This window comes from Pterocles gutturalis, unplaced genomic scaffold (genome assembly GCF_000699245.1).
Source record: "Pterocles gutturalis isolate BGI_N339 unplaced genomic scaffold, ASM69924v1 scaffold3530, whole genome shotgun sequence".
NCBI classification, from domain to species: Eukaryota; Metazoa; Chordata; class Aves; order Pterocliformes; family Pteroclidae; genus Pterocles; species Pterocles gutturalis.
Genome location: NW_010145564.1, coordinates 1,780 through 15,523, shown reverse-complemented (window position 1 = coordinate 15,523; position 13,744 = coordinate 1,780). Strand labels below are relative to the sequence as shown.

The following is a 13,744-nucleotide window of genomic DNA, read 5'->3' as shown; positions in this document are numbered from 1 at the left end:
CCATCGGTAATCCCAGCAGCAGCATGTACTATATGCTTATGAGAGTTGCAGACAAGACGAGGCTTGAAGGTGCTCTGAATTCCTGATAAACCAGAGAAATGCTCAAAAACAAACAGGACACAGCTCAAGAGCATGCAAACAAAACCCCATGCTTAGCAGGGCTACTCAGCTGCACAAATCTGTGATGGTGAACAAGAGACTGTAACTCGTGTTCCTGCAACAAAAAGAATCTAAAGAGGGTTACAGACAATCACAAGGTGAATCGGGGACACGCTGTTGCAAAAGATCCTGGAATGTGTGAACTGGCTCCGTGTCTTAACGACTCGGGGGCTGTAGGACATGCTGCTGCAATAGCAGGGACGGGATGTTACAGTGCGTTAGAGCCCAGCTCGACACTCCTGTGCACAAACAGGAATTCTGCGCATCCATTACTTCTGTTTCTCCATCTGGTCCCAATCGGGATCTCTGCTGGAACACCAGGGCCAGTTACCAGCATCACTTTCCCAGGCGGCTGGGGACCAGATGGAGAGAAACAGAGGAAAGCAAGAGAAAAGGATCACAGCTCTCTTCAGGTTTTTTCTCAACTAGTTTATTTGGTTTACAGAAGACAAAGAATGAGGGCAGAAATTAGAGACATCTTCAAATAAAAGACTGCTGCTCCTGCAGCAAAAAACCAAAGGTCTTTAAATTTTCTGTGACCATACAGAAGACAAGTAGTAAGAGGCTTACAGTGAGGCAGGGAGGTTTAATTACTAGATTTAGGAAGAAACATCAACTTTCCAACTGCTGCAAGAACAGCAAAGAACTGGAGCGAACTACTTCACGAGTTCATGATACTCCTGCTATTGAAAGTTTTAAATCAGATTAAACATTTGCCAGGAGTAGTTCCTTTTGAGAGGGAGCCGAAATAGGTGCCTCTAAAAGCCCCTTACAGATCAGTTTCCATTACCCTATTTCCAGATACAGTTCGTGGACACGGGAGGTGATTTCAGGTCATCAGCACTTCGTTATTTACCCTCCTGCACACCAAACAATTGCCTTCTCCAAGCTGCTTCCATTAGTGTTCTGTGTGAACTTCATCCTGTACCTTAGAACATTACACCATGGAGTCTGACAGGTGTTTCCTTACCCCTTCTGAATTCCACTACACAGTTTGCATATTTTTAAAAAATTGTTTATGGTCACTGGTCAAAATAAACAGCTAATAGCCAAGTGCACAGTGCACAGTCCTGGCAACATTTTTATCCGATACGAAAAGGTCTTACAGGTGAGGAGTAAAAGTAATAACCATGCTCCACACTATACAATGCTGGGTATGCTGGGTGTTCTAAACCAGTACAAGTTCTGTCATGGAGCAGATCTGATTTAAACTGATTCTACAGGTTAAAGACAATTACCTACACCCTGCTCAGCGTGTGGCAGCAGTAACTACACCGTAACTGCGGAGAAAACACATTTACGTGCTGATGACTGGTGGTACCAAAGAGGATAAACAAACCCCTGGAGGGATGACCCAGACCTGTTTTCATGGAGACCTGTAACGTTACAAATCAACTGACAAATTCTGTTCTAACCTCTAAAGTTAGAAAATAAAATTTACTTCTGGCACAGACAGCTGGATTTCTGCCCTCTACCCCATCATCAAGCTCTCACTGTATTTGTGGAAGACTAGTTAGGACATAGGTTGCAAACAACAACATATATATACACACATAAAAAAATACATGGATATTGGAAGAAGGAGATAAAATTAATCTGTTTGGACTTAAATTCCTTCTCTCCCCCAACTACACGTTTACTTCTTTCACCAGCAGGTCACGGGTTATTAATGTGGCAGAATGCACTGTTTCATATAAATTCTCTTTGCCCCCAAAACAAATACTTGGGTAAAAATTGTCTCTTACAACTTACTTTGTTAAAGCAGAGCTGGTAACTTACTACAACTAAGGAACATCAGTGAAAGTCACGTTATAACAAATGCTAAAAACTGAACTCAGTTCAACACAAAATGGCCAGAATAAAAAAAAAAATTCATATAAATAGCTATGTACACTTTGGTTACCAACTCTGTGGTTGACGGTACTGCAGTGAGCTGTAACCTGACTGTCAGTGCAAGTCACCTGTCCAAGAAAAAAAAATTTAAAAAATCAGAATGCACCAAAAATAGTTAATGATCAGAATTATGCTGCTCTTCTCTAAACTGGAGAAGAGAATTTCAGCATCTCCTGGCTTGTCAGCCACACAGGCAATGGCGTCTCACATGTTCCAGCAGCAGGAAAACAGTTCCAACTTCCTGCCTGCCGAAGGCTCTGGCTAGCACCATTTCTGTGCAAATTACCTACGCTGGCTTGGCACTGCCATCCAACACCATTTTGAGAGGAAAAAAAATCTTATTTGTAGTGTATAAACATAGCATGAACATTTGATTCCCAACATGCAGATGGGAAATACAAAATAGTAATAATTTAAAAAAGTGCTATTGACATTCTAGAACAAAGGCAGATGCAGAAGTTCAGATGAATAAACGGGGTAGCCCAGCGGTGGGTCTGCAGCTTGCACAGTAAGGTTTCGCAGAAGAACTGGGTGCGCCTGGATGCTGTAGCGTTCTTCATCATCATTTGTAGCGTACAGCAGCTCCCAGGACAGATTTGCCCACTGACCTCGAACAGCTTCCTCATTAAGTTTTCCCACTTGTACTAACAATTCCTGAAGAGTGAGGACTCGCCCGGTGTAAATTCCCTTCAAGAACAAACAGATCAAAATGTTCAGCACATTCTCCGAGAAGATACACAAGCATTTTGGTTACAGAGCACTACCTGAAGCTTTGAGGCTACATACTATAAATATCATCCCTTTCTCTCAACCTCTCCTTGGTTCAATCCTTCCATTGAGGAAGACAGTCAGGAAATATTGCTGTATCTGAAGAACACCATGCTGGGATTTTCAACAGCGATGTCAGCTCCTGGCTAGCATGAACAAACTTTGGGTACACAGCCTTCATGTTTCAGAACACAATTAAAAAGAAAAAAAAAACAGCAGTGGAAAAGAAAACTATCTTGCTTACTAGTAATTTTTCTTCTTACCATGTTTGGGTCATGCCCCAGTGAAAAAAGGAATGGCTTTTCCTGAAGAACCGCTTGCTGCCACTCCAGATCTGACACCAATCCGATGTACCAATCGTTTTCATATTCTTCCAGATAGTTAACCAGCTCTTTGAAGTTCTCAACTGGACCCAGGCTTGCTTTGTCAACCATAAGTTTAAAAGTGTATCTGAAAGGTACAAAAAGTGACACAGTAAGTAGTGCAGCAAAAGACAGGAGGAAGAAAGCCTCTTTCAGGCTCGAGAAGGCAAGAAGGCACCATCAAATGTTACTAGGCTCCAGCAATTTTGTAAGTGATCACTTGTCAGCTGAGTCACTGGGTATGCTTTTAGCTCACCCAGATGTAAAACACATTAACTTAAACATCTTTCATTCACCTCCAGCACTGTTACCGCTGCCTGATAATGGAAAGTGCCAAACATCTAACTCCATCACAGTTCTCTTGGATCATGGGGACAAGGAAAATGGGTTGGTTTTTCCCTACTCAACACAGTGGATTTCCAGTGCAGGAGGCAGCTGCCGTGGGGAAGGGAAGAAGGACGGAATCTCTGAACCACAGTCTTCACTGCCCAGGGTTACAGGGAAAATTTGTGTAGGAAGGAGCTACAAATATATTTAAATTATATGGTTTTAACATGAACTACTCTTACTGAAGTGATACTTACTTTCAAAACACAGGACCCTTTATGTCATTTTTATAATCAGAGGGAATATTTTTCTTTTACCTGAATGCCTTTAATGCAAGTTGGAATAGCTCTGGTTTGCCAGTTAGCCAGTCCAAACCAACAGACCACGGAATCCCACCAGTGTACGCTCTGAACACGTGGCTCGGGACAGGCACGCTGTTATCCAGTCCAAACAGACCAAAACAACACGACAATACTCCATCGATGTACAAGTCTTTCAAAGCTTTATCTTTCATAAGGTCTTCAAGTAAATTGGAAGGCTTTTCCTTCAGATGAAAGAAGTCCAGTTGACTCAAAATGAAGTAGTACCAATCCTCTGGAAACCTCTGCCGCATTTCACTGACTTTGGACGTAGGCAGAGGGGCCGTTCTCCATTCTTCAGGGATGCGCAATAGCTCTGAGTAAGAGCAACTAAATTCAACCCGAGGTAAAACTTCTTGCTGTTTTCCTTTGTCTACAGCAGGAAGCCCAAGCACAACAGTCCTGTATAATTTATCTTCGGGTGACATTTCTTGTGGGACACCTTGGCTCTGTGTTTCTACAGATCCTGGAATAGAGAGATGTACTTTTGGTGTAGTTCCCAACTGACCCGGTTCTTTCCTGTCTTTCATTCTGCCACTGGGTTCAGCGTCAAAAATTTCACTGTCATCACTCCAGTCCTCAACTGTATCAACACTAAAGCTATCTTCTTCCTTCACAGGCCTGGATCTTTCTACTGCACCGCTGTACTGATTTTCTGGAAATGATCCTTTTTTGCTCTTGTCAGCACTGCCCAGGCTTTGCCATGTTTTTGATTTCTTATAACAATACTGGACTAGCATCCATACAAGCACTTTAATGAAATCATCTTTCAGATGCTTTAAATTCTCATGAGAATCAATTATTCCAGATAACACATTTCTGGCATCGGAATACAGCCGCACAGGTAGAACAGTACAAGGAGTCAAAATGTGCCCAAAATGGTGATTAAGAGAGAGAATCTTTGTGTGCTCTTGCTGTTCGAAGGCCATTTCAAAAATTTCATCAACTCTGTGAGCTTCAGCAGCATGACAGGATGTTTCCTGCAGTTCTAGCCCCTAAAGCATAAATGAAAACAATTTGGTTTTAGTCTTTACCAGTACATAGCCTGAAATGGTAGCAAGCTGTTTTATTGCAATAAAATTTTTCTGAACAAATAAAGATACGTTCCATTGTCAATATTTCCACAACTGAACCTACAAATCTAACTAGAGATAATAGTAAGAGCAAAGCACTCACTACAATATTAGACACGGATCAATGTCTTAAAAAACCAAATCTTTGCCTCATACAGATGATCTTATTAGCCAGCTTATCAAAGATGTTGTGAAATTTTTTATCATCTAGCTTGTGACACATCTGCAAAACACGTCATCTGCAAATGCAAGACTAGTTAATAAAGCAGTAACACTGATCTTAAAAAACTGACTGTAACATCATGTATATTTGTGACATTGTTGAAATATTATACAGCGAAACGTTTGCATGATTTCACAACATTAATATGTCCATCCTCAGCATGCAGTTACCTTAATGTTAACACCACAGTAGGTGAAGCCTTTTTCTAGCACCAATATCCACATCAGTCTATCCTGAAAACGGCACAAGTAATGGGATCCAGGTAGAGAGAGACCTATACAAGAAAAAAAACCAAAACAAAACCTATGGTATTAGTGCGGTATATGGATGAAAACATTTTCTACGTGCCAACTGAGGAATTCAACTGCAAACACAAAGTATTTCTGCATTAACATCAAAATCAGTTAAAAATGGCTGAGTAGCACCCTAGAATCTTAAAGGAACTACCTGTAAAGCTAGACCTTGAAATTGTAGTGCTGTCTTTGAAAAAGGCGTGGAAAACTGGGAAACCCTCACACAACTGCAGGACTACTTTTTTTGGGTTAAGCAACCCCACTTTCAATTCCCTTTGTAGACACAACTGTAATGACTGAAGCTCATCTTTGCCTGCATTTCCAAACACACAGTTCCCACGATGCCACCTGGAGATCTAAAATTCTTTGCTGAATACATTAAAGAATTATCATCCAGCACACGAGTATCTTAATGGCTCTATTTGCTGCAGAGTATGAGGTTTATTTTTTATGGAAGAAATAAAATTCTAACTCAATAGGATTTGTTACTTACGCTACCAGTTCCTAAATTGACCTGTCTGTATTCCAGAATGATTAGAAAATATCCCTTATGATGCAAAATCCAGAGTGTAAATGATTCTGCTCAAGTGTCAGCTTACCAATGACCTATCACACCCATTTCACAGATACATAAAGAGAGGCAGAGCAAAAGCACCTGCTTGTCTTTAAAGGTTTGTGACTACATGTTGAACAATAACAGCAGATACAGTGGGAATCATCTATAGTCTTTCTGAAATACCTGTGTGTCTCTGTGTGGGTGTGTGGGGGGAATAAATCTGATCCCAATGTATTTGACATCACCAAAAGTACAGCCACACCAAATAAACTGGAATTTGAAAATCCAGTCCTCAACAACTTCAGATCACACAAAGTAATTAGTACTCAAAATTCCCACAATTTGGCTCTCACTGTAAAAATCAGATGACAGTTATGTCCAAAAAAATGGTAATTTTTCTCTCTTCTACCCAGTTCAATAAAAAGTGCAATGCCAAACTTCCTAGCAACTGTCAACTGCTCCAATACAGTGGTGTGGTTCTTAAGCATGAGATTTGCTGCCAGTTTATGACCTGCTTCTGCTGTCACTCATGTCCAAGTGACCACTCACTTGCACACAGAATTTTAGTTTGAGAGTGTTGTAAGATGAAATCAGGGAAACCAACCATTAAGCTGTAGTTAAAATTTAAGTAACCTTTTCTATCCCACTGAGCTAATGAAGTGCATTTTCTTGCTAACATTTTGCAAAGATTTTAATTCTTTTCTTGCTAGCTGTTAAAGCTACTAAAACTCCTTTACACAGAAAAAAAGGATGGTTTTAAATTAAAATAGAGACACACAATGTGGTACCTCTTCATTTTGAACTCATCTGAGACCATCACATTTTTTCTTGCTTGAAGACGTTCATTTACAGATTTTCCCATTAAAGAAGAGACTCTCTTCCCCCTCAAGACTAGTGTTTTAAATTATTCAATCTGAGGAATACATGCCACCACAGTCATGATGGCAATGGGGAAATATATATATCTAAAAAGTACAGATATAAAATAGATATAACAGATACATAACAGCTAGATATATATTATACGATGTATGTATTGTATATAAAAAACATAAATAGGCTGATGCAGTACACAAACTGAAAAGTCTCTCTTTAGAGGAAAAAAGCTTCCTGGTTTTATTTTTTTAATACCTCTCTCTCTACACCAGTACTAAAAGTGCAGCAAATGCTTCCTAATAAAGCACTTGCATATAGCCTTCAGAAAAGTGTGATTAAGGTTAACTTCCACTGTCTTCAAATATTCGTCCATTTTTTTCTAGTCATAAGCCATTTCCTAGCAGCCTTATGTAAATATTTGCCTCTTGTCTAAGGGCAACGAGCTTTTGATTATTTAGGTTACACAAAGACTGTTTATCAAGAAAACAAGCTTGCAAGTTTAACAGTTGTTCTGTCTCCAGCTGGGAAGAAGACTCTGCATTTCTTCACCTCTGTTGATACAATTCTATGAAATACCCATGGTGATGGCTTTCACAAGTGGTGTTACAACCCTCCCCTAACTGCCTGCACAAGATAGGACATTTAAGTCTTATCAGCTGGTTCTGTTCTCAACTGTTTACTGCTCGTTAAGCTACATCATGTATTTTACAAACATCCAGTCCACATTCACCATACCTAATTAACATCACAAAATCAGCAAAGTCCCCTTCTGGATCCTGAGCAGTGGGATTGATGCAGAGGAAGATACACACAGAAAGAGCAGTTTGACACACCTCCTTCTCTCTACTGTCAATTTATTGCCTCCAATTACGTGGGATGAACACATACCATCCTTTTTTGTTCAGTATAAAGATTAGGTTTGATAGTGTTTCATCACCATTTAGTTTCTCCTTATTTTAAAGATAACAAACCAGAATTATTTTCTTATAAAAATGTAACAATTAGAGATATAGGAGAAGGGTAAAAGGAATAACTTTTTCTTCAGTTGAACAATTCTGAATATCAGACGTAACCTTTGCTGTGAAACGTGGTTTAAATCAGATGCTATGATTCTCCTGTTCTCCAGCAAAATCATGTTTCCCAAAATATTTAGTGACATTCCTTGACAGTGTTGGTAGCGTACCTACCTAGGCTACCAGCTGCTAGTGCAGACTGCAGAGCAACAGCCAGACTTGGAACCATCTGCTGGTAGTACACGGTATCGGAGCAAACACACGCTGCAGCACCCACAGGTCCTGGCCAGCTTCGGATGGGCCGAGGAAACCCAATTAAAAACACTGGCAGCGTGAAGAGTGGCAGCAAGGGAGAAGAAAGGAGCGCAGAGATTGCGATGAAGGTCAGCAGGATCGGGAAGAAAACAACATTGAGTGTGATTAAGGTGGGAGTAGATTTCCGACGCTGTTTTTTCTCTGTCCATGATGTCAAAAGAATAGCTATGGCAAACTGCAACTTTGAGACAAACTGAAGCAGTCGATCCCGTAAGATACCAACCTGCAAGATACATACAAGAAGCACGGTTATTTGTATCCTGTATCATATTCAGCACTGCCAAAGCTGCCTTATCTACAATAATTTTAAGAAAGTGAAGCTTGATTATCATTGACTGGTATTAGAGTGTGTATCTTAGTACACAGTTTTTTAGCTTCTGTCTGCTAGGTCCTATTCTCTCACAGGGGAGTGCAAGGTAACAAAGACTTTAAGTGACAACTGTCTGCTTAAATTTACATTATGACAATTACCAGCAAGAGTCTGATTCCTGTATCAAGGCTCCTGTTCCACCAGAGGTCCGGATTAAACACCAACATTTGTGCTACTGACACAACAACTATGTCCAGTAGGGCATTTTCTGTATTCTGCCAGACCTAAAATAAGAGATTTAAAAATGTATTTATGTATCTCTGGTTTCATGACCTGGAATATTTCTTCCAAGTCACCTTAATTCTTAAATTAGAAGATAATTTCTTAGGCTAACATATTTAAAATTCAAATTACCATCCTAAATATTCTTGTGAATCCAATGCAAACAGACACAGAATGAAGATTTTGTAGCGAACGGTCTAGTGACAGGAATGCAATCATAGCAAATGGAGACACTGTAATTGAAATAAAAGAATCATTGATTTCCTTTCAAAAACAGAATTAAAGTCTACAGAGGTAAGCAGTCTTATTGCAGAATGGAAACTTTAGTGTAAAAAAAAAAAACTCTTCCCTTCATTATTATCAACTCCTCTTTGTATTACACTTTCAGGATATCAAACAGCGTATTTGCACTAAATGGCCCAAGATGGCAAACATTTATGTTGATGCTTAGTTGTTACTTGCTACTATTTTGTTGTTTGTTTCCCCAAGAGCCATTTTTTCAAAAGTGAGTACTGCTGTTATAACCAAAATCCTTTACAGGGCCTTGCTTTCTGAGCTGGACTTTTCAAAAGCTCAACTTTTTAGGTTTACCCCTAAAAAAGAAATAAATAAAATCACCAATCCCTTTAAATATTCTGAAGCAGTAATTTTGACCTCACTGTATAACCTAGCAAAACATCAACAAATATTCCCAGCTACTTGGTTTTTCTTAGTTCATTCATAGAATCTTGCACATACAGTAATTCTATTCTCGTTTCAATCTTCCTACAAGCATCATCTAACAAACAACAGACAGTGCGTATTCCTACCTAGTGTTAGTAAAATCCTCCTGACAACACCAACTTTCATTAGCCTTCTTTGCTTCTCCATGAACACAGTCACAGTCCTGACATCCTTTGGATAAAAGGGGTTTCGGAAGACTCCAAACAAGTACACTCTCTGAATCTCTCTAAGAATCCACATAATTATAAGTAATACGATCAGAACGTAACTCGCTATAGCCTGAGGACTGGCTTTGGAAAACAATGAAAAGCCTGCAAATTGATGCAGCAGGCTAGCTTCTATGAGAGCAAACGTCAATACAGTCAAATAAAAAATAAGTTCCCTCCACCCAAATTGTATCCTAAGACCTCTGTGCATATTTTTAGATTTGCTGGAGACTAAATGGCTGATCATGGTGTGTTTGAAGGCAAAACCGATCTCGCTTAGGTTAAGACTCAGTATGAACCCAAATCCAGTCATGAAGAGGATCACACCGAGAGTGCTGGGAATGAAATACGATGCTATTGCTGTTCCAGCAGAAATGAGAAACATTACTAATAACCTGTGAAGGAGAAAATAAAAAAGATTTGCTTGAAAAGAAAAAGGTTATCAACAATATCGATATATTTTACAACTATATAAACAACATTTACTTTGTGTTACTTGACATAGGTGAACCTCCTAGTCCAAACTCCAACAGTTGTTCCATTCCCCATAGAAAAAGTGCGTCAAGCGGGGGCAGAATTCCCATTGCCCATAAGAACGGCAGAAAAAGAAATATGATGTGCAAAATCTGGTTTGTCTGTTCTAGAATGGGTGTGTTGACAGCAAACCTGGAGAAAAGAAGAAATGGATTTGACTTCTGTGAAGGAAAAGATAACTGATGTGTGGGAAGACTTTTTGTTTAACGACTACAGCAAATCCAGAAGTATAAACATTGCATGTTCTACCCACAACATCTCAAATGGTAACTTTTAAAAAGAAAAATAAGGACATAAATTTATGCTTGGGGTAGTAATACAGTAATTAGAACATCAGAACACAGGATAATTTTTCATTCAAAAGATTTGAAGCCTTCAGATTACACAGACGAGTCAAGTGAGGCAGGTATCCTAATTGTTTTGATATCATTGTGATAATATGCTCATGAAATACTTGTGCAAAAATAAAGGTCCAGGCCTCAATCGTTTAAGAAAAAAATGCAAAGTATTTTTTTCAAAATTACAAAAGCCAAACTTTATGCAAGTCCAAGACCCAAGATGTAAGCGTTAACACTGAAAGAACTGGCATGTTGCCTGTACGCCAAGAGACAAACTCTCTTTACGAATACGAAATGTTATTGTCTACATAAAAGTATTAAAATCTTCCTGTAAAAACACAAAGATCTATATTAGAAATCTGCATAAATTCTGAGCCATACACAGTTCACCAGCTACCTAATTAACTTAAAGGTGGACTGCTAAGATATTTGGTTTCTCTCTACTTCTTACTAAATAAGTCAGTAAGCCTCAAAGGAATTTTGTCAGGAATTTAAAGAATGTCTGAATTTTCTCTCCAGGAAATTAGACAGAAGAACTTGGGATCCAAAACCACATTTATAATTCCTGTATCATAACTGAAGAGGCAACTAGGGTAAATCATTAACAGAGACATCTCCGAGTGCAAAACTAGTAAAATCAAACACACTTTTTTTTTTTAAATGCATTTGAAGTACCCCAACCATAAAAAAATGTACATATGAAAAGTGATAGAAATATCACCTGACAGGGAGAAAAAATGCATAAAATAAATCTAAAAGCATCTTGCTTTAAGAGATTCTACAAATACTTTAGCTAAGACATTCTTCCAAAAAGTGGAAATGTAGGTCTCCTATTTGTAGACTGCCATAGTTCTTTTGTACTACAAAAGGATTTAAAAATCCCAGTTCAGAATCCATATAACAGAGATACAGCAACGTTCACACTTGCTTATCCATTCATTAAAACCAAATTGATTGTCCTTTGTTGCCTGTGATTTACAACCCTCTGCTATCACTTTGCAGAGATCAAATTAGAAAATATTCCAGGATGGAATCTGAATATAAATCCAGTGCTCCTGGAGTTTGCAGTGTTTAGATCTACAATTGCAGGTCAGGAACATGTTTTTTTAAAACATACCCTTTAAAATGACCTTGATGCAAATGCCCTTGTACAAAGATACTGAAATTGACACTAGAAGATAACTTTATCTGTCCCTTACTTAGAAACTGCTCTGCCTAATTTATGTAGAATGCTATAAAAATGTAACAACCACCTTTTATGTACAGTGTAGAGCATCAATTTTTATCACATGCTCTTCCAGCTTCTCTCTTTGGAGTTCCTACAGTTGATTAAAATCTCAAAATAAATTTTCCTCTGAATAATCATTTAATCTTTCTCATTAAAAATATATAGAATAACCATTACTTTAATTATCTAAATGCTGTATTATGTTTACCTGTGTGCAAGATCCACTGCAATAAAGACAAAAATGTAGAAAGGTCTCATCAGAGCAGTGATTTCGTAAGTATCCAGTGCTTGGAAAGTAGCTGTTTCGGTAGCTGTATTTATGATTAATGAATACGCTCCTATACATATAGTCACCCATCCAAATACAAAGATCATAACAGTTCCTCCAATGTTGCTATATAGCGAGGTTATTCTGTTTGGCAGCAAATACCAAGTTCCCAACCCACACAATACCCCTGCCAGAAGCGAATGAAATACAGTGTTGATTATATACTTCTTGCCAGGAATAATAAATTTTACTGTCTCTGAACCTACACAGCTGGAAAATTCAAACTCATCTTCATCTGTTAGGGTATTCTGAATTTGCATTCTCTCTACTGTCACTGTTTTCTGTTTTGCATATAGATTTGTCATCTGAAGAATAAGTGCTGTAACAAACATCAGTCCTCCTGAAAGTGCCGCGGTATAGTAGTCTTTCAGAACGCCTAACTGGTACAAAAGTGTCCCTACTCCTCCCAAAACCCATGGCGTCAAGAAAAGGATAATCTGATTCACGTATATGTAAGGAGGGGCACAATAGCCTAATTTAAACCGGGGACCTCCCAGCACAGTCTGTGGAAAGCGCTTCAAGAAGAACTCCTGTTTGTAATCATTCAGCAGAGGTACATCTGGACCCATTCTTATGACTCAGGAATGCTGGATGAATATCATTTTTCCTGTAAGAGAGCAGAATGAAAAACAAGGAAACATTACTGAACCTGGAACTCAGAATTTAACCAAGGAATTATTTTGTCTTTTTTTAATTTACCACGTTATAGTGGAATTCTGACATGTTAGTAGACATCATCTTACAGATGAATCTGTACAGAATTCCTACTGAATCTTGCAGAATACAACTACTAAGCAAACACCTGAAATAGAAAAAGACTATTTAAAAACAACAAAAAAAAAAAGAGTATGTTCATGATCTGAAGCTTTAGGCAACAAATAAAACATATAATCTGTTACTGGGAGGTGATAAAACCAACTAATTTCCACAGCAGAACACCTTCCTAAAACTGAAATTTTTTTCCATCCAATCACATCTTGCCACAGACCTCTAATTCCAATTAAACCTGTTAAAGATCTCCATATCCAAACAGAAGAGTCAGTGATTTCAGTGAATAGCCACATAAGTGCAAAGATAAGAGTCACACCGAGGTCCCTGTAAAAATCAAAGCCTTATGAAATAAACTAACTGTAAAAAAAAAACAAAACAGTAGAAGCATTAAAAACCATTTTCCACATTAGCATTTTTACTGTCCTCCCTACACAGCCAAGCTGCAGAACAGATCTCACTGTACTAAGCACTACACAAGACATAAAATAAATAGTTCACTTTCTGCTTCCTACAACATATAAAATAAAAAAAAAATAAACACAGTACTTGTGAGTTGTAGAAGAATCGGCATATATTCCTCTGTATGTCAATGGAGGAAGCTGAAAAAAAGGAAAAAAGATACCTGTAAACATTTACAATGAATCATCAAATACAAATCAGATATGAATACTCATTTAGAGAGGATCAGGCAATGTAGAAATAATGAATGTAACTATGATATTCAAATATCATTTTATGCTACTAGTCACAAAAGCAAGAACCCACGAATGACAAGTAGAGATACTCAAGCTAAGAAACAGGGTGAAA

General features: G+C 38.4%; 1 protein-coding gene across 1 annotated transcript; it reads right to left on the bottom strand.

The window, feature by feature from the left end:
• Nucleotides 1–2,487: 2,487 nt before the first annotated feature.
• On the bottom strand, nt 2,488–12,771 carry PCNXL4 (pecanex-like 4 (Drosophila)). The gene is made up of 10 exons (XM_010085405.1): nt 12,047–12,771; nt 10,225–10,404; nt 9,619–10,133; nt 8,942–9,042; nt 8,689–8,811; nt 8,077–8,440; nt 5,335–5,438; nt 3,827–4,863; nt 3,084–3,270; nt 2,488–2,739 (listed from the first exon to the last, which is right to left on the bottom strand). The coding sequence occupies exons 1-10, from the start codon at nt 12,733–12,735 to the stop codon at nt 2,488–2,490; spliced, it is 3,552 nt and encodes a 1,183-aa protein (XP_010083707.1). The 5' UTR covers nt 12,736–12,771.
• Nucleotides 12,772–13,744: the final 973 nt, after the last annotated feature.

Bases quoted from the DNA above. Each gene is read 5' to 3' on its own strand.
- PCNXL4 (XM_010085405.1), bottom strand. From the start codon at position 12,735: ATGGGTCCAGATGTACCTCTGCTGAATGATTACAAACAGGAGTTCTTC. The intron at 8,812-8,941 runs GTAATTTGAATT...CTCTTATTTTAG, and splicing joins TCACAAGAATATTTAGGATG to GTCTGGCAGAATACAGAAAA. The intron at 2,740-3,083 runs GTAAGAAGAAAA...TTGTTCTTGAAG, and splicing joins TGGGGCATGACCCAAACATG to GGAATTTACACCGGGCGAGT.